Source organism: Podarcis pityusensis, assembly GCF_964106645.2.
Source record: "Podarcis pityusensis genome assembly, chromosome: 18".
NCBI classification, from domain to species: domain Eukaryota; kingdom Metazoa; phylum Chordata; class Lepidosauria; order Squamata; family Lacertidae; genus Podarcis; species Podarcis pityusensis.
Genome location: NC_138043.1, coordinates 1423060 through 1441271, shown reverse-complemented (window position 1 = coordinate 1441271; position 18212 = coordinate 1423060). Strand labels below are relative to the sequence as shown.

The window sequence follows — 18212 nt, the reverse complement described above, 5'->3', positions numbered from 1 at the left end:
TCCTTCCTTCCTTCTCTCTTTCTCTCTGTTTTTCTGCCTGCCTTCCTGCCGTCTCACTCAGTTTCTTCCTTCCTTCCTTCCTTCCTTCCTTCCTTCCTTCCTTCCTTCCTTCCTCCCCCCTCCCCCTTCCTTCCTTCCTTCCTTCCTTCTCTCCTTCTCTCTCTGTTTTACTGCCTGTCTTCTTCCTTCCTTCCTTCCTTCCTTCCCTTCCCTTCCCTTCCCTTCCTTCCTTCTCCTTCTCCTTCTCTTTCTCTCTCTTGCCCGCTCGCTCTCGCTCTCTTCCTCCCTCCTCTCTTCCCTTTCTCCCTCCTCTCTCTCTCTCTCTCTCTCTCTCTCTCCCTTCCTTCCTTCTCTCTTTCTCTCTCTGTTTTTCTGCCTGCCTTCCCGCTGTCTCACTCAGTTTCTTCCTTCCTTCCTTCCTTCCTTCCTTCTCCTTCTCTTTCTCTCTCTTGCCCGCTCGCTCTCACTCCTGCTCTCTTCCTCCCTCCTCTCTTCCCTTCCTCCCTCTCTCTCTCTCTCTCTCTCTCTCTCTTCTTCCTTCCTTCTCTCTTTCTCTCTGTTTTACTGCCTGCCTTCCTGCCTTCTCTCTCAGTTTCTTTCTTTCTTTCTTTCTTTCTTTCTTTCTTTCTTTCTTTCTTTCCCTCCCTCCCTCCCTCCCTTCCTTCCTTCCTTCCTTCCTTCCTTCCTTCCTTCCTTCTCTCTCTCTCTCTCTCTCTCTCCCTTCCTTCCTTCTCTCTTTCTCTCTCTGTTTTACTGCCTGCCTTCCTGCCTTCTCTCTCAGTTCCTTCCTTCCTTCCTTCCTTCCTTCCTTCCTTCCTTCCTTCCTTCCTTCCTTCCTTCCTCCTGCAGCAGTTGGATCCTCAAGTTTCAAACGCCGCCGTTGGGCTATTGTATCTATCGGTCGCGAGGAAGCTGACCTAGCTGGGATAGGGTTACCATCAACAATAAGCTTCAGAAATACAATCATGCGCTCTCCTCTGCACACCCAGTTTCCTGGGCTGAGCTCCATATACATCATAGAATCGTCGAGTTGCAAAGGGACACCAAGTGGTCATCTATCCCAACCCGCTGCAAGGCCCACTCTCAAGGCAGAAATATATGCAGCCATCCCACACAGGGATCAAACTTGCAACCTTGGTGTTACCAGCACCACAGTCAAGCCAACAGAGCTACAGTGGGACCTTGGTTCTCAAACGCCTTGGTTCCCAAACACCAAAATCCCGGAATTAAGTGTTCTGGTTTTCTAAATGTTTTCAGAAGCTAGACATCCGACGCGGCTGTCGGCTATTGTTTCTGGGGCGCCTGCGCCAATCAAAAGCCGCGCCTCGGACTTCCGGAACGGATTAAGTTTGGCGCTTTTGCTCTTTATTTTGCATTTTTGTTTTGGAGGCTTTTTCGGTTCATTTCTTTTTTGTGACTGTGCGGAACCCAGTTCAGCTACTGATGGATTGGTTGTGTGACTACGGAAATTGATAAAAGCCCCCCATCCAAACAATGACTATCATTAGTGCAGGTAAAGGGGGGGGGGGATGTAATTGTAATTTTTATCATCTACAATACTGTCTTATTGGGGGTTGGGCTGGATGACCCCTTAGGGTCCCTTGCAAAGTCGACAATTCTATGACAGATATAGAGCTCAGCCAGGGCCGGATTTAGGTTTGATGAGGCCCTCAGCTCCTGAAGGTAATGGGGCCATTTATATGTCCAGCTGTCCTTTGTCAACAACAAATTGCCGCTGTTTTTTGTGTTGAATATATGCTCTATGGTAATTTATGGACCTCATAGGTCCATAATCTCAATACATTTGCCCATGTGGCCATGCAACCCAGTCCATGCAGAATGTCGGCACCCTATATATAGAAAGGAGCAAACCAGTGATATTTTAGGGAGCAGGCGGGGCCCATGACTTACATCCTAGGAGCCTACACAACACAAAACACTGTTGCTGTATGTAGGTTTTATTTCATTTGTTTTTTATCTTACATTTTGGAAATGTACATTCAGTGTATTTTTCCCTTTAAATTTTTTGGGGGCCCCCAAGAGAGTGGGACCCTAAGCTATGGCTTGTTTAGCTTATACGTAAATCCGGCACTGATCTCAGCCCAGGAAGCCGGCCGGGCGAAGGGGAATGAACGATTGTGTTTCCAATGCTGTCGTTGGCCAGGGCGACGGGTAACCCTACCCGGCTGGTTCGCTTTCCTCGCGGCCGATACAATGGCAAAACGGCATCTGAAATGTGAACCTCCTATTATGAGCGGACGGCAGGCTGACGGGAGATGCTTCCAGGAGCCTCGCCGAGGCCACCCAGCGCCCAAAAGTGGACCGCGGGTTTCGGCGTTTGCCGGTGGGACCTGGACGCAGCGAGGATGGAGCCTCTGCAACAGGAAATGTAAGTTTTCTCCTGTCCAGTGTTTGCATGAAACCGGTGTTAGAAATTAGCCAGTAGCCAGGCGCGTTTTGCAACAGAGTCCAGTTGCGGCAGAACATCTCCGTACGGCTAGTTCCTCCAGCTCTCTCCAGCTAAGCAACTCAGTCTCTTAAGCCAAGAAAGGGTATTCTCTATAAGATTGAATATCAATATACGTATCAAGACTTTGAGATTAGACCACTGAAGGAGGCCGGAAAAACTATCTTCAGAGCATGCTACCTGCAAGAAACAGGTGCAAAATGCCAGCACCCTGTCTCTATCTACAACTCCATCCCCTCCAACGTTTCTCCCCTGAAAATAGGGACGTCGTATTCCATCCCCTCCAAAGTTTCTCCCCTGAAAATATGGACGTCCTATTCCATCCCCTCCAAAGTTTCTCCCCTGAAAATAGGGACATCCTATTCCATCCCCTCCAAAGTTTCTCCCCTGAAAATAGGGACATCCTATTCCATCCCCTCCAAAGTTTCTCTCCTGAAAATAGGGACGTCCCATTCCATCCCCTCCAACGTTTCTTCCGTAAAAGAGGGATGTTCCGGGATCGACTCAGAAACTGGGGCGGCTTTTGGCAATCCGGGACTGTCCCTGGAAAACCAGGATGCTTGGAATCTCTGCTAGCTCTGACTGACCTCTCTCTCTCTCCCCCAGGACACCCCAGTCTCCTCCGGAGCCCGAAGGCTGTGTGGAGGTGGCTGAGCTGCGGTCAGAGGTCCAGTTCCTCCTCTCGGGCCGCGGGAGCCCCAAGATGGACTGCATCGTCTGCTACTGCTCCTACGACCTGTCCGGCCGCCTTCCCCGGCGCCTCTACTGCGGACACACCTTTTGCCAGACCTGCATCCGGCGACTCCACGTCGTGGCCAATGAGCAGCGCTGGATCCCTTGTCCGCAGTGCCGCCAGAGCACACCGGCTCCCCGCGGAGGGGTCACCATGCTCGACCTGGATCTCGCGGCCTTCCTGGCGGTCAAGTCGGAGAAGGACCACCCTCGGGCCGTGGCCAGGACAGAGGCAGAGACGGCCTCCAAGTCGCCCACCAAGGACCAGCCCGTCACCCAACAACCCGCAGGCCTGTGCCACGAGGCAGTGGCACGGCCCTACTTGCCGCAAAACAACTGCTGCGCCCGCTGCCTCTGCTGTGGGACCACGGCGGATTTCCAGAGCTGACCGGGCGTCGTCTGGGCCCCCTAAATGCCCCACATCCTCCTCAAAGGGATAGCAGAGGCTAGTTGCCTGCTGCAAGCGCTGCTCGCCTTCCAACCCGTATTGTCCGAGAGCTGCGTATTAACAAAAATTATTTCTGCTATTTTCATCGATGGATTTCAGATCTCGCGCTCCGTGCCCAGTAAGCTGACGGAGGTGTGTAAGAAGGTTCCTTAAAACGGTTTGAAATGCAAGCAGGAGGTTTTTTCCAGCATGTGGTGCCATTGTGGGAAAGAGAGGGCGTTTTGGGAGACGATATACGACGAGATGGAAAAGGTGTGATGATCCCAAAAACGCCCCACGCTTTTCCTTTTCATTCCAAGAGATTGTTGTTGTTGTTGAGTTGTTTAGTCGTGGAGGACTGGAGTAAATATACGAACTATTTGAAAAGTAATTGTAATGAACAGATAATGCTAGTAGGACTGCAATAAGTTTTGTAAGAAGGATTATCTGAAACATTGCAAGAAAGACTGTGAGGAGAATTATTTTGTTGTTGTTGTTTAGTCGTTTAGTCGTGTCCGCCTCTTTGTGACCCCCTGGACCAGAGCACGCCAGGCCCTCCTGTCTTCCACTGCCTCCCGCAGTTTGGTCAAACTCATGCTGGTAGCTTCCAGAACACTGTCCCACCATCCCGTCCGCCGTCGTCCCCTTCTTCTTGTGCCCTCCATCTTTCCCAACATCAGGGTCTTTTCCAGGGAGTCTTCTCTTCTCCTGAGGTGGCCAAAGTACTGGAGCCTCAGCTTCAGGATCTGTCCTTCCAGTGAGCACTCAGGGCTGATTTCCTTCAGAATGGAGAGGTTTGATCTTCTCGCAGTCCATGGGACTCTCAAGAGTCTCCTCCAGCACCAGAATTCAAAAGCATCCATTCTTCGGTGATCAGCCTTCTTTATGGTCCAGCTCTCACTTCCATACATCACTACTGGGAAAACCATAGCTTTAACTATACGGACCTTTGTTGGCAAGGTGATGTCTCTGCTCTGTCGGAAAGGTGATGTCCCAAGAGATATGCGGCCACAAAGAACGGACTTTCCCGGAAAGTTTGGGTACGAGAAGAAGATGAGGGATAGCTCTGCTCCAAGGTCCCTGCAGGGGTCGTTTTCCAGCACAAACTGGGGACATTAATTTATTTTGTATGCCTAGGGGGGGGCCTTGCCGCTATGCCAGGATACTGAGACCCACCTGGGTCCGTTTGCAGGACTGCACCAAGGTCAACGTTTTCTGGGCAAAAGTATATTTTTTCAGATCTCTCGGATAACTGGGCAAAAACCATCCACCCCTCCTTTTCGTCCGCATCTTTGGAATTTGTATGTTTTATTATTGATGCCTATATAACAAGGAACCAGTTTTGCATCCGGCCAGGACTTAAAAACTGCCAAATTTTGGATGACCTCAGCCGGGCAGATTCCTTGCTACTTCCCAGAGCTGAGACTTGTCGAAAAAGTCTTTTGTCTGCGGAGACCAAACAGCCACTTCGGAGGTAAATCAGCTAGTCGGAGCCCCCAAAATGGATTTCCTGGAGTCTGCTCAGCAAATTTAGGAACTGGAATTTGAGCCTTGCCCTAGTCCACTATGTCAGAGCGAGACAGGGCTTGGGTTCAAATTTCCAGGTCTCCGTTTGGTTTGGTTTTCTCAACACCCGCTGGGTTCCTGCCTGCCATCTCTGGGCTTCCAATACATTGAGCCCGACGGACCGAGCGGCTCTGTCTTTTGTAGGACGGCATTTCGTTAGCAACCGTGAGGACAGAGATTCCTGCACAAAAGCGGGTTGGACTAGATGACCCCAGGGTCACCTTCTAGGACTCAAGCAGTCGCTTAACTTACGGACTTCTGAGGACGCTCTTGACGGACTCTGCCTGGCCAAAGATGAGACGCGGTTTGGAGAAAGAAGTTGAATTTTTAAAATTTTTATTATTATAGTAAAACCAGAGTAGAATGAGTTTTTGCGAAGTTTGCTCCCATTAAACAGGGTTTAAACTGCTTTGGTGTGTTTCGTAGCATGGGTTTAACTCCCTAATCCTATCCCGCCTGCTGTAACCACTGCTCCTTACTGCCCAAACCAGCCGTTCTCCTCCCTCTCCCAAGCCCAAATCCTTTAACTGCTCTGTCACCTGTCTGTCATGCTCCACCCTCAGCCAATCAGCACGCAGCACACCCCAAAGGTCCCGCCCACTGGACTCCACCTTACCTTAAACCCCACAAATATCTCTTTGGGTACCACTTTGCCGTATGTGTCTTAATATACAAACCCTACAAAAGTCGTGTTAACAACGGCAAGCAACACACACACACACAAACACACAGAAAGCAGCCTTTTATTGGGAAGTTTTTAAAGTTTGGCGTTTTATTGTGTTTTTATATGTGCTGCAAGCCACCCAGGGTGGCTGGGGAATAATAATAATAATAATAATAATAATAATAATAATAATAATAAAGCCCTGGCACCTCTTCCTTCCTTGGAGCTTTTGAAAGCAGAGTTTGGAAGGCCATTCATCATGGATTCTTCCGCTGGGGTTCCTGCATCGAAGGGGGGTGGACTAGATGACCTTTGGAGGTCCCTTCCAACTGTTATAAGAAGAAAAAACCTGCTTCTTTTCCCTTACGGGGTATCCAAGAGCCCGTTTAGGGTCCTTAAGCAGGTTCCCTATGCCGCCATGTTTAAGAAGGAAGCTTCCAGCTATCACATCTTGCCAGCTGCTTGGGGATTGGCTACAAGGCGCATTTGCCCGTTCCACAAAAATAAAAACCAGGTCAGTTCTGCTTCCCAGCTCCATCTGGTACCTTAGCTGAGACCCTCTCCCCCTGCGGCTTCCTATAGATGAAATCATAGCTCGATTCTCGCTTGATCTTTATGATTATTATTGACCTTGGGATAAAGCAACCAGCCTCTTCAAATCCAAGGAGACGAGGAAATGCAGTTTGTCTATGTGCGGATAATAAGAATAATAAGAATAATTTATTATTTATACCCCGCCCATCTGGATGAGTTTCCCCAGCCACTCTGGGCGGCTCCCAATCGAGTTTTTAAATCGAGTTTTAAAAACAAAACAGCTTCTCTGCTGGCACGGGAAGGAGGGTGGAGAATTTGGGGAAATTAATTTGGGAAATTGTGGCTGCCTCGTTAGGTACAAATGAGGTCTTGGAGGCGATCTCGTGGGGACGGAGCGTGCAAGTAGACTTGTGAAAAAGAGACAAACTTTCCCAAGGTGGGGGGGAGGGAACCCACATAAACAAGGAGGGATGGTCTTTTGAAAAGTCCTATGTACAAGTAAAAAAAATGTTTCTGAGACAGAGACGACACAGACGAACGCGCATGGGATCCATCAGGTGGGCAGACGGCCTACGAAGCAGGGTGGATGAAAATCAACAGGTTTTTTTAAAAAATAAATAAATTCAAAAATGGATTTTTCCCATTTAAATTGGATTTTTAAAAATTTAAACTAGATTTTTTCCCATTTAAATCGGATTTTTAAAATTTTAAATAGCTTTTCATAGCTCTATGGCCCTCACAACCCCTTTGCTACCTCTGAGACCCCTCTACCCTTTTCATAGCTCTGTGGACCCCACTACCCCTTTCCTACCTCTGAGACCCCCTACCCTTTTCATAGCTCTGTGGCCCCTCTACCCCTTTCCTACCTCTGAGACCCCCCTACCCTTTTCATAGCTCTGTGGCCCCTTTCCTACCTCTGAGACGCCTCTACCCTTTTCATAGCTCTGTGGCCCCTCTACCCCTTTCCTACTTCTGAGACCCCTCTGCCCTTTTCATAGCTCTGTGGCCCCTCTACCCCTTTCCTACCTCTGAGACCCCTCTACCCTTTTCATAGCTATGTGGTCCCTCTACCGCTAGTCTACCTCTGAGACCTCGCTACCCTTTTCATAGCTCTGTGGCCCCTTTCCTACCTCTGAGACGCCTCTACCCTTTTCATAGCTCTGTGGCCCCTTTCCTACATCTGAGACGCCTCTACCCTTTTCATAGCTCTGTGGCCCTTCTACCTCTTTCCTACCTCTGAGACCCCTCTGCCCTTTTCATAGCTCTGTGGCCCCTTTCCTACCTCTGAGACCCCTCTACCCTTTTCATAGCTCTGTGGCCCCTCTACCCCTTTCCTACCTCTGAGACCCCTCTACCCTTTTCATAGCTATGTGGTCCCTCTACCGCTAGTCTACCTCTGAGACCTCGCTACCCTTTTCATAGCTCTGTGGCCCCTTTCCTACCTCTGAGACGCCTCTACCCTTTTCATAGCTCTGTGGCCCCTTTCCTACCTCTGAGACGCCTCTACCCTTTTCATAGCTCTGTGGCCCTTCTACCTCTTTCCTACCTCTGAGACCCCTCTGCCCTTTTCATAGCTCTGTGGCCCCTTTCCTACCTCTGAGACCCCTCTGCCCTTTTCATAGCTCTGTGGCCCCTCTACCCCTTTCCTACCTCTGAGACACCTCTACCCTTTTCATAGCTCTGTGGCCCCTCTACCCCTTTCCTACCTCTGAGACCCCTCTAAACTTTTCATAGATCTGTGGCCCCTCTACCCCTTTCCTACCTCTGAGACTCCTCTGCCCTTTTCATAGCTCTGTGGCCCCTCTGCCCCTTTCCTACCTCTGAGACACCTCTACCCTTTTCATAGCTCTGTGGCCCCTTTCCTACCTCTGAGACGCCTCTACCCTTTTCATAGCTCTGTGGCCCCTTTCCTACCCCTGAGACACCTCTACCCTTTTCATAGCTCTGTGGCCCTTCTACCTCTTTCCTACCTCTGAGACCCCTCTACCCTTTTCATAGCTATGTGGTCCCTCTACCGCTAGTCTACCTCTGAGACCTCGCTAGCCTTTTCAGAGCTCTGTGGCCCCTTTCCTACCTCTGAGACCCCCCTACCCTTTTCATAGCTCTGTGGCCCCTTTCCTACCTCTGAGATGCCTCTACCCTTTTCATAGCTCTGTGGCCCCTCTACCCCTTTCCTACTTCTGAGACCCCTCTGCCCTTTTCATAGCTCTGTGGCCCCTCTACCCCTATCCTACCTCTGAGACCCCTCTGCCCTTTCCATAGCTCTGTGGCCCCTCTACCCCTTTCCTACCTCTGAGACCCCGCTACCCTTTTCATAGCTCTGTGGCCCCTTTCCTACCCCTGAGACGCCTCTACCCTTTTCATAGCTCTGTGGCCCTTCTACCTCTTTCCTACCTCTGAGACCCCTCTGCCCTTTTCATAGATCTGTGGCCCCTCTACCCCTTTCCTACCTCTGAGACCCCTCTACCCTTTTCATAGCTCTGTGGCCCCTTTCCTACCTCTGAGACCCCTCTGCCCTTTTCATAGCTCTGTGGCCCCTCTACCCCTTTCCTACCTCTGAGACACCTCTACCCTTTTCATAGCTCTGTGGCTCTTCTACCTCTTTCCTACCTCTGAGACCCCTCTAAACTTTTCATAGATCTGTGGCCCCTCTGCCCCTTTCCTACCTCTGAGACACCTCTACCCTTTTCATAGCTCTGTGGCTCTTCTACCTCTTTCCTACCTCTGAGACCCCTCTAAACTTTTCATAGATCTGTGGCCCCTCTGCCCCTTTCCTACCTCTGAGACACCTCTACCCTTTTCATAGCTCTGTGGCCCCTTTCCTACCTCTGAGACGCCTCTACCCTTTTCATAGCTCTGTGGCCCCTTTCCTACCCCTGAGACACCTCTACCCTTTTCATAGCTCTGTGGCCCTTCTACCTCTTTCCTACCTCTGAGACGCCTCTACCCTTTTCATAGCTCTGTGGCTCCTTTCCTACCTCTGAGACCCCTCTACCCTTTTCATAGCTCTGTGGTTCCTCTACCTCTGAGACCCCTCTATACTTTTCATAGCTCTGTGGCCCCTCTACCTCTGAGACCCCTCTATACTTTTCATAGCTCTGTGGTCCCTCTACCACTTTCCTGCCTCTGAGGCCCCTCTAAACTTTTCATAGCTCTGTGGTCCCTCTACCCCTCAGAGCTATGAAAAGTATAGAGGGGTCTCGGAGGTAGAGGTACCACAGAGCTAGGAAAAGTGCAGAGGCGTCTCAGAGGTAGGAAAGGGAACACAGATCTATGAAAAGCGCAGAGGGGTCTCAGAGGTAGGAAAGGGGTAGAAGGGCCACAGAGCTATGAAAAGGGTAGAGGTGTCTCAGAGGTAGGCAAGGGAACACAGATCTATGAAAAGCGCAGAGGGGTCTCAGAGGTAGGAAAGGGGTAGAAGGGCCACAGAGCTATGAAAAGGGTAGAGGCGTCTCAGAGGTGGGAAAGGGGTAGAGGGGCCACAGAGCTATGAAAAGGGCAGAGGGGTCTCAGAGGTAGGAAAGGGAACACAGATCTATGAAAAGCGCAGAGGGGTCTCAGAGGTAGGAAAGGGGTAGAGGGCCACAGATCTATGAAAAGGGCAGAGGGGTCTCAGAGGTAGGAAAGAGGTAGAAGGGCCACAGAGCTATGAAAAGGGTAGAGGCGTCTCAGAGGTAGGAAAGGGGCCACAGAGCTATGGAAAGGGCAGAGGGGTCTCAGAGGTAGGAAAGGGGTAGAGGGGCCACAGAGCTATGAAAAGGGCAGAGGGGTCTCAGAGGTAGGAAAGGGAACACAGATCTATGAAAAGCGCAGAGGGGTCTCAGAGGTAGGAAAGGGGTAGAGGGCCACAGATCTATGAAAAGGGCAGAGGGGTCTCAGAGGTAGGAAAGAGGTAGAAGGGCCACAGAGCTATGAAAAGGGTAGAGGCGTCTCAGAGGTGGGAAAGGGGTAGAGGGGCCACAGAGCTATGAAAAGGGCAGAGGGGTCTCAGAGGTAGGAAAGGGAACACAGATCTATGAAAAGCGCAGAGGGGTCTCAGAGGTAGGAAAGGGGTAGAGGGCCACAGATCTATGAAAAGGGAGAGGGGTCTCAGAGGTAGGAAAGAGGTAGAAGGGCCACAGAGCTATGAAAAGAGTAGAGGCGTCTCAGAGGTAGGAAAGGGGCCACAGAGCTATGGAAAGGGCAGAGGGGTCTCAGAGGTAGGAAAGGGGTAGAGGGGCCACAGATCTATGAAAAGGGCAGAGGGGTCTCAGAGGTAAGAAAGAGGTAGAAGGGCCACAGAGCTATGAAAAGGGTAGAGGCGTCTCAGAGGTAGGAAAGGGGCCACAGAGCTATGAAAAGGGTAGCGGGGTCTCAGAGGTAGACTAGCGGTAGAGGGGCCACATAGCTATGAAAAGGGTAGAGGGGTCTCAGAGGTAGGAAAGGGGTAAAGGGGCCACAGAGCTATGAAAAGGGTAGAGGGGTCTCAGAGGTAGACTAGCGGTAGAGGGGCCACAGAGCTATGAAAAGGGTAGAGGGGTCTCAGAGGTAGGAAAGGGATAGAGGGGCCACAGAGCTATGAAAAGGGCAGAGGGGTCTCAGAGGTAGGAAAGAGGTAGAAGGGCCACAGAGCTATGAAAAGCGTAGAGGGGTCTCAGAGGTAGGAAAGGGGCAGAGGGGCCACAGAGCTATGAAAAGGGTAGAGGGGTCTCAGAGGTAGAGGGACCACAGAGCTAGGAAAAGGGTAGAGGGGCCTCAGATGTAGAAAAGGGGTAGAGGGGCCGCAGAGCTATGAACAGGGTAGAGGGTCTCAGAGGCAGGAAAGGGGTAGAGGAGCCACAGAGTTATGAAAAGGGTAGAGGGGTCTCAGAGATAGGAAAGGGGTAGAGGGGCCACAGAGCTATGAAAAGGGTAGAGGGGTCTCAGAGGTAGGAAAGAGGTAGAGGGGCCACAGAGCTATGAAAAGCATAGAGGGGTCTCATAGGTAGAGGAGCCACAGAGCTATGAAAAGGGTGGAGGCGTCTCAGAGGCAGGAAAGGGGTAGAGGGGTCTCAGAGGTAGTAAAGGGATAGTGGGGGCCACAGAGCTAAGAAAAGTGTAGAGGGGCCACAGAGCTCTACCCCTTTCCTACCTCTGATACCCCCTACCCTTTTCCTACCTCCATCCTCCCTTACAGCCCTTTCCCTTCCCAGAACCCATCACTATTTACCTCTGAAATTGAAATTGCCTCCCCTGTAGCTCAAGCCCACCCCCCAAAGCATCATATGTATATCAAAGTAATTGTTGAACTGAAATACAATTAAGAAGACGTATATTAACAGTGAAATAATTATTCAGCTCTAACTTAAAAGGATTTTTTTTATTCACAACAAACTGAGCAATGCAAACACCTTGGCATTTGGCGATGAGAAAAGTTCCTTTAGAAACACAATTTACAAAGACTCATCACCTGGTCTCCAGAAACTTGCTATAACATGAAATAGGTGCGAACATATGATGCAAACTACTAATAATGATAAATAGCAGAATGTAGGCACCCTGTATATAGAAAGGAGCAAAGCAGTGATATTTTAGGGAGCAGGCGGGGCCCATGACTTACATCGGAGGAGCCTACACAACACAAAACACTGTTGCTGGATGTAGGTTTTATTTCATTTCTTATTTTATATTTTGGAAATGTACAGCCAGGTTGTTTTTTTCCTTTAATTTTTTTGGGGGCCCCCAAGAGAGTGGGGCCCGAAGCTAGAGTTTGTTTAGCTTAGACGTAAATCCGACACTGATCGCTGCCTGAATATCCTCTCTTTAGCGCTCGCAAAGAACAATTGCAAAGACCTGGACACTCCGTAGCTTATTGCAACTTGTGGGGAGACCTCTGAGACCCCAATTCACCCCATGGACTTTGCTATCTGTCCCCAGGTGACACCCCCCATTCTCATAGCTTTCAAAGTTTCCCTTTTTTTAAGGGAACTTCCCTTATTCCGAATAGGATTCCTCGCAAGAAAACGTTGACAGCTATGGCCCTTCTTGCCTGCGTTGTCCTTGAACCCCAATGATGACCTAGTACAGAAGGGAATTTTCAAATCCATTGCCCCGCCCACTTCCCCCTCTGGTTCCGCCCATTGCTAGTGTGTGGCCCTCGGAAGCTTGCGCAAGTGGAGAAAGCGGCCCTCAGCTGCCAAACAGCCCCCTCGCCTCCCTCTCCGGCAAAATCCTTTCCCAACCCTTCCTTGCCCCCATCCTGAGTGTCTCATAGGGTGTTTTCAGAGCAGCAACAGCAGGGAAACCGCCCCGGGCGACTCGAGAGAGCGAGCCCAGCCACGCGGAGAGCGAGAAAAAGGAAAAGCGAACGCGACATGGCTTGCTTTTGCTCCTGCAAAAGACCCTTCGGGTCGGGGACACCACAGAGAAGGCCCTACATCCCCGAAGAGACAAACCGCATCTCGACGTTGGCGCCGGGCTCGCATCTGCCCACCCGGCGCTTGGCAGCGAAGGGGAAGACTTTGCGGAAAGCCCTCTGGAAACTGGCGCCCATGAAGGCGTAGACGATGGGGTTGAGGGAGGAGCTGGCGTACGACATGCAATGAGCCCAGATTTTCAGCTTGTAGGTGTAATAGTTGCGGCGGAAACCGGCGCCGAAGGCTTGGGCGAGAATCAAAAGCTGCACTGGGCCCCAGCAGATGGCGAAGAGGACGACGATGGTGCCCACCATCCGCGATATCTTGCCCCGCATGGCTTCCGAGCGCTCAGCCAGCTGCCGGACCTGGGAGGAGTCAAGAAGGGGCCTTGCAATCAGATCGGCTTGGCCTCTGCGGTCTCGGCTCTGCTGCCCGTGGAGGTCAGTTCTGTGTCTGCCAGCTCCATCTGGTACACAGGATGAGACCCTCCCTGCCCACAGACTGTCTCGCCAGAGTGGTGCATGCTCTGGTTATCTCCTGCTTGGACTACTGCCATGCTCTCTCTGTGGGGCTGCCTTTGAAGGTGACCCGGAAACTACAACTAATCCAGAATGTGGCAGCCAGACTGGGGACTGGGAGCGACTCCCGAGATCATATAACACCAGTCCTGAAAGACCTACCTCCCAGGACATTTCCGAGCACAATTCAAAGGGTTGGTGCTGACCTTGAAAGCCCTAAATGGCCCAGTAGACCTGAAGGAGCGTCTCCACCCCGGACACCGGGGTCCTCCTCCCAAGGGTCTTCTGGCGGTTCCCTCCCTGCGAGAAGCCAAGTTACAGGGAACCAGGCAGAGGGCCTTCTCGGTGGTGGCGCCCGCCTGTGGAACGCCCTCCCGTCAGATGTCAAGGAGAGAATGAACTACCTGACTTTCAGAAGACACCTGAATGCAACCCTGTTTAGGGAAATTTTTAATGTTTGATGTTTTATTGTGTTTTTAATATCCATCTGGTACGCAGGCTGAGACCCTTCCTGCCCGTAAACTGTCTGGCCAGAGTGGTGCATGCTCCGGTTGTCTCCTGCTTGGACTACTGCCATGCGCTCTCCGTGGGGCTCCCTTTGAAGGTGATCCAGAAACTGCAACTAATCTAGAATGTGGCAGCTAGACTGGGGACTGGGAGTGGAGACCACATAACACTGGTCCTGAAAGACCTACATTGGCTCCCAGACATTTCCAAGCATAATTCAAAGTGTTGGTGCTGACCTTTCAAGCCCTAAATGGCCCAGTAGACCTGAAGGAGTGTCTCCACCCCAGACACTGGGGTCCATCTCCAAGGGCCTTCTGGTGGTTCCCTCCCTGCGAGAAGCAAAGTTACAGGGAACCAGGCACAGGGCTTTCTCGGTGGTGGCGCCCACCCTAAACCAAAGGTTGGCAAGGCTTACTGGGCATGGGCCGGATCACTCCCACAGAGATCCTTCATGGGCTGGGCCGGCGCAGCACAACGCCAGAAATCACGTCTGCGCATGCCCAGATGCTGAAAATCGCACCTGCGACGAAGCGATTTTTGGTTTCTGGGCATGTACAGAAGCGATTTCTGGCACCGCAAACATAAAGATCAGGCTTACTAGCCGCTTTGCTTCTCAATATTCTCTGCTTGGCCTCTGCTATTTTCTCCTACCAATAGAAAACCCACTTAAGGACTCTAGACACGCTCAGATACCCCATAAGTGAAAAAGGAGCAGTTTATTACTTATAACAAGAGCATGCAAAGATGTCCTCTATTTCCTAAATAACTCGCAGGGAAGTTCTGCCTGGTCCAGTCTCACATTTCTCACATTGCATAACCAGATATTACATCTGGAGATTGTAGAAATTACAAGTGGAAGAGTTCTGGAGCCTGAGCTCGCTCTGTTTCCTCTTCCCTCCTCATTCCTCTTTCCTTTTGTGCTGTCTGCTTGACCTCTGTTATTTTCCCCTACCGATAGGGAACCAACTTAAGGACTCTATAGGGGCTTTTGGATACCCCATAAGGGAAAAGGAGTGGAGTTTTTCCTTATAACAATTTGATAATAAACCTGATTTGCAAGCGGTGGTAGTGGAATAATTTCGACGGCGACTGTAAGATTGTCGTGCGATTGATACCTGGTTCTCGGAGGTCTCCACCGTGGGGCGTCCCATCTGGTACAGCATAGCGGTGTAGCAAAGGAGGATGATCAGCAAGGGGAGCAGGTAAACCACGAGGAAATTGTACACAATGAAGGCCCTCTTGTGAGTGACGGAGGGGAAAGTCTCACTGCAGTAGGTCCGGGGCCCGAACCAGTAGCCTTCGGTCAGCTGGTTGTAGACCAAAACCGGAGTGGAGACGGCGAAGGAACCTGTGGGCGGAAAGGCCAGGGTCCCAAATTCACCCAACGGTTCTGAAGTCTCGGACAGAACCGGCTCGAACCCTAGGTCAAGTGGGGCAACTTCCTCCAGCAAAGGATGTTCTGCTAGAATTTGCGGAGAAGCAAAATGGACTTCCTGGTCCGATAAGGTGCAATGGGCAATCTATACGGAAGATCGATTGTATACAGCGGCACCTTGGTTCTCAAACGCCTTGGTACTCAAACAACTTGGAACCCAAACACTGCAAACCCGGAAGGAAGTGTTCCGGTTTGCGAACTTTTCCTGGAAGCTGAATGTGCTTCATTTTGAGTGTCACGCTTCTTTTTTGAGTGTTACACCAAGGTCTGTCTGGTTTTGCTATATACAGTGGTACCTCGGGTTACATACGCTTCAGGTCACAGACTCCGCTAACCCAGAAATAGTGCTTCAGGTTAAAAACTTTGCTTCAGGATGAGAACAGAAATCGTGCTCCAGCGGCGTGGCAGCAGCAGGAGGCCCCATTAGCTAAAGTGGTGCTTCAGGTTAAGAACAGTTTCAGGTTAAGAACGGACCTCCGGAAAGAATTAAGTTCTTAACCCGAGGTACCAGTGTATTTGTTTTTGTGACTGTGTGCAACCCAGTTCAGCTACTGATGGATTGATAGCGAGTGTGACTGCGGTACATTGTTCATCACTTTCGTTTTATGGATCAATGGTCTTGTTAGATAGCAAAATTCATGTTAAATTGCTGTTTTAGGGGTTGTTTTTAAAAGTCTGCAACAGATTACAGTGGTACCTCGGGCTACAGATGCTTACAGACGCTTCAGGTTACAGACTCTGCTAACACAGAAATAGTACCTCGGGTTAAGAACTTTGCTTCAGGATGAGAACAGAAATCGCACAGCGGCGGCAGCTGGAGACCCCATTAGCTAAAGTGGTACCTCAGGTTAAGAACAGTTTCAGGTTAAAAACGGACCTCCAGAACGAACCCAAGGTACCACTGTAATCCATTTCGGTACCTTGGTTGTCAAATTTAATCCGTCCCAGAAGTCCGTCCCAGAACCAAAGCGTTCCAAAACCAAGGCGCGCTCTCCCATAGAAAGTCATGCAAAACGGATTAATCCGTTCCAGACTTTTGCCCCGCAGGAGATGGGTGGCGAGGGCGCTGGCCGAGGTTCGGGCCGAAGCGAACGGGCAGGGACTCCCCTTTTGTGGAAACCAAGGGGTCCTCCATGCTATGCCCACCCCCCTACTCACCGACCCAGATGCTGGCGCTGACAGTGGCCGCCACGAAGGGGGTGCGTTGCCGCAGGGCTCGAAGGGGAAAGACGGTTACGTACCAACGGTCAACGCTCATAGCGGTCAAGGTGATGCATGTGGCTTGCACAGAGACCTGCGAAGCCAAGAAGACAGGGTGGGATGCTCATTACAGTGGAACCTTGGTTCCCAAACGCCTCGATTCCCAAAAATCAGAATTGGCTTTGACAGCCCAAGTCTCCATCGAGGGACCCTTAAGTCCGTTATCGGTCAGAGAAAGATTGGACGGTGCAAGGACGTTGCTTGCCCAGAGCTGCAAAGATAATAATAATAATAATAATAATAATAATAATAATAATAATATTTTTTTATTTATACCCCACCCTCCGCAGCCAAGACCGGGCTCAGGGCAGCTGTTAGATTACCTACGAGGGCAGACTAGCAGATGAAATTATTGGACTATATTTTTTTTGGGGGGGGGGAATGAATGAATTCGTATGCCCCACAATTAACCCAGAGATGCGTTTTAAATAAAAGGGCACATTCTACTCATGTAAAAACATGCTGATTCCCAGACCCTCCGCAGGCCGGATTGAGAAGGCGATTGGGCCAGATCCGGCCCCCGGGCCTTAGTTTGCCTACCCATGGTTTAAAGGTTTTTGGGGGGCAGATCGCCCCTGCAAGCAGTCGCAAACTCACCTGTTGGATGTAATTGACAAATTTGCACATAAACTCCCCAAATATCCAGCCCGGGAGAGGATAAAGGACAGCCGTGAATGGGACACAGCAGATCAGGAAAATGATATCCGTAACGGCCAGGTTCGCTGTTTGGACAAAGGGCACAATTTGGGAAAAGTTTAGAAGAAGAAGAAAAGATAAATTGAAGGGAGCAACTTCCCTGTAAGGAAAGCGTGGAGGTTTTTATCATTTAAAGCATGAAATTACGTTGACAGTAACTAGAGGAAAGTTTTCTTCCCTTTCAGAAATGGCTAGCTTAACTGGTAGAATAAGGGACGGATCTACACAAAGGGGGCGGGGGAAGAAACGCTATAAATAAGTCAGAAATCAAATCGTCATAACGAAAGAAAAATACCGCTATGGAAAAACGGCATAGAAATTTTTTTACTCTCCTGCGCCCCCTGGTGTTGCATATTTATAACGCTGATTTAAAAAAAAAATCTAATGTAGCTGAGTCCTGGAAGAAAGTCTTTAAAGAAGAATGGGGGGGCGACGGTGGAACATTTGAAAAAATTATTGTCAGCAGCTTGAAACGTTAGCAAGACGAGAATAAATTTAGCAGCAAAATCATCAACGGAGAGAAAATGGGAGGAGGAAGAATAAGGAATAATTAGAATACGCGGCAATAAAGGGAAAATTGAAATGAACCATGGAAGAGGGAAGGGAAGTTGATGCTTGGCTTGTTTTTGTTTGAGAATGATAAATAAAATTTTTATATAAGTTTTTCTCCCTTTCTAATAACACCAGGAATCATGGGCATCTCGCGAAGCTGAAAGATTCTGGACAGGTTAAAAAAAAAAGTGCTTCCTATAAGTGTGGGATGTGAAACACAAGAGCAGTCAAGTACAACATTCCTAGAGTGAACATGTTTAGACATGGGGAGGGATGTTTGTCCAGCCAGCAGGTAAACTTCCTGTTTCCCTCTGGGCTGGGACAGACTTCCTCCACATGTGACTAGAGGTGGGTGTGGCCTCACCTGTGCAGGTAATGATAAAAGCACAGGGCAGGGCAGCCATCTCTCTCTCTTTCACCACATGCATCGAAGACACAACATCTACTGAGCGAAAGATGCCCTCTTGGCTCCCAGCCGAG

At 50.2% G+C, this 18212-nt stretch overlaps 2 protein-coding genes across 4 annotated transcripts in view; one reads left to right on the top strand and one right to left on the bottom strand.

Moving 5' to 3' along the window:
* Positions 1-4279, top strand: part of LOC308467486 (RING finger protein 224-like) — a 40744-nt gene extending 36465 nt beyond the window's left edge. Inside the window, exons 2-3 of the mRNA XM_080989265.1 lie at positions 1868-2389; positions 3074-4279. Of these exons, the coding sequence (XP_080845391.1) occupies positions 2277-2389; positions 3074-3587 (627 nt within the window). The 5' untranslated portion in view covers positions 1868-2276 and the 3' untranslated portion in view covers positions 3588-4279. The remainder of the gene's footprint in view (positions 1-1867; positions 2390-3073) is intronic.
* KISS1R (KISS1 receptor) overlaps positions 1-18212 on the bottom strand; it is a 299078-nt gene that overhangs the window by 276467 nt on the left and 4399 nt on the right. For 2 of the 3 annotated variants that reach the window (XR_013981179.1, XR_013981180.1), the window contains exons 2-5: positions 17082-17206; positions 16383-16518; positions 14905-15137; positions 12147-13129 (exon numbers count right to left, since the gene is read on the bottom strand). Coding sequence is in view for 1 of the 3 variants with exons in the window: in XM_080989119.1 (XP_080845245.1) it covers positions 12782-13129; positions 14905-15137; positions 16383-16518; positions 17082-17206 (842 nt within the window). In the remaining 2 variants the exon portion in view is untranslated. Of the gene's footprint in view, positions 1-11711; positions 13130-14904; positions 15138-16382; positions 16519-17081; positions 17207-18212 lie in introns of those variants that run through there. The other variant, XM_080989119.1, reaches the window with a different exon arrangement.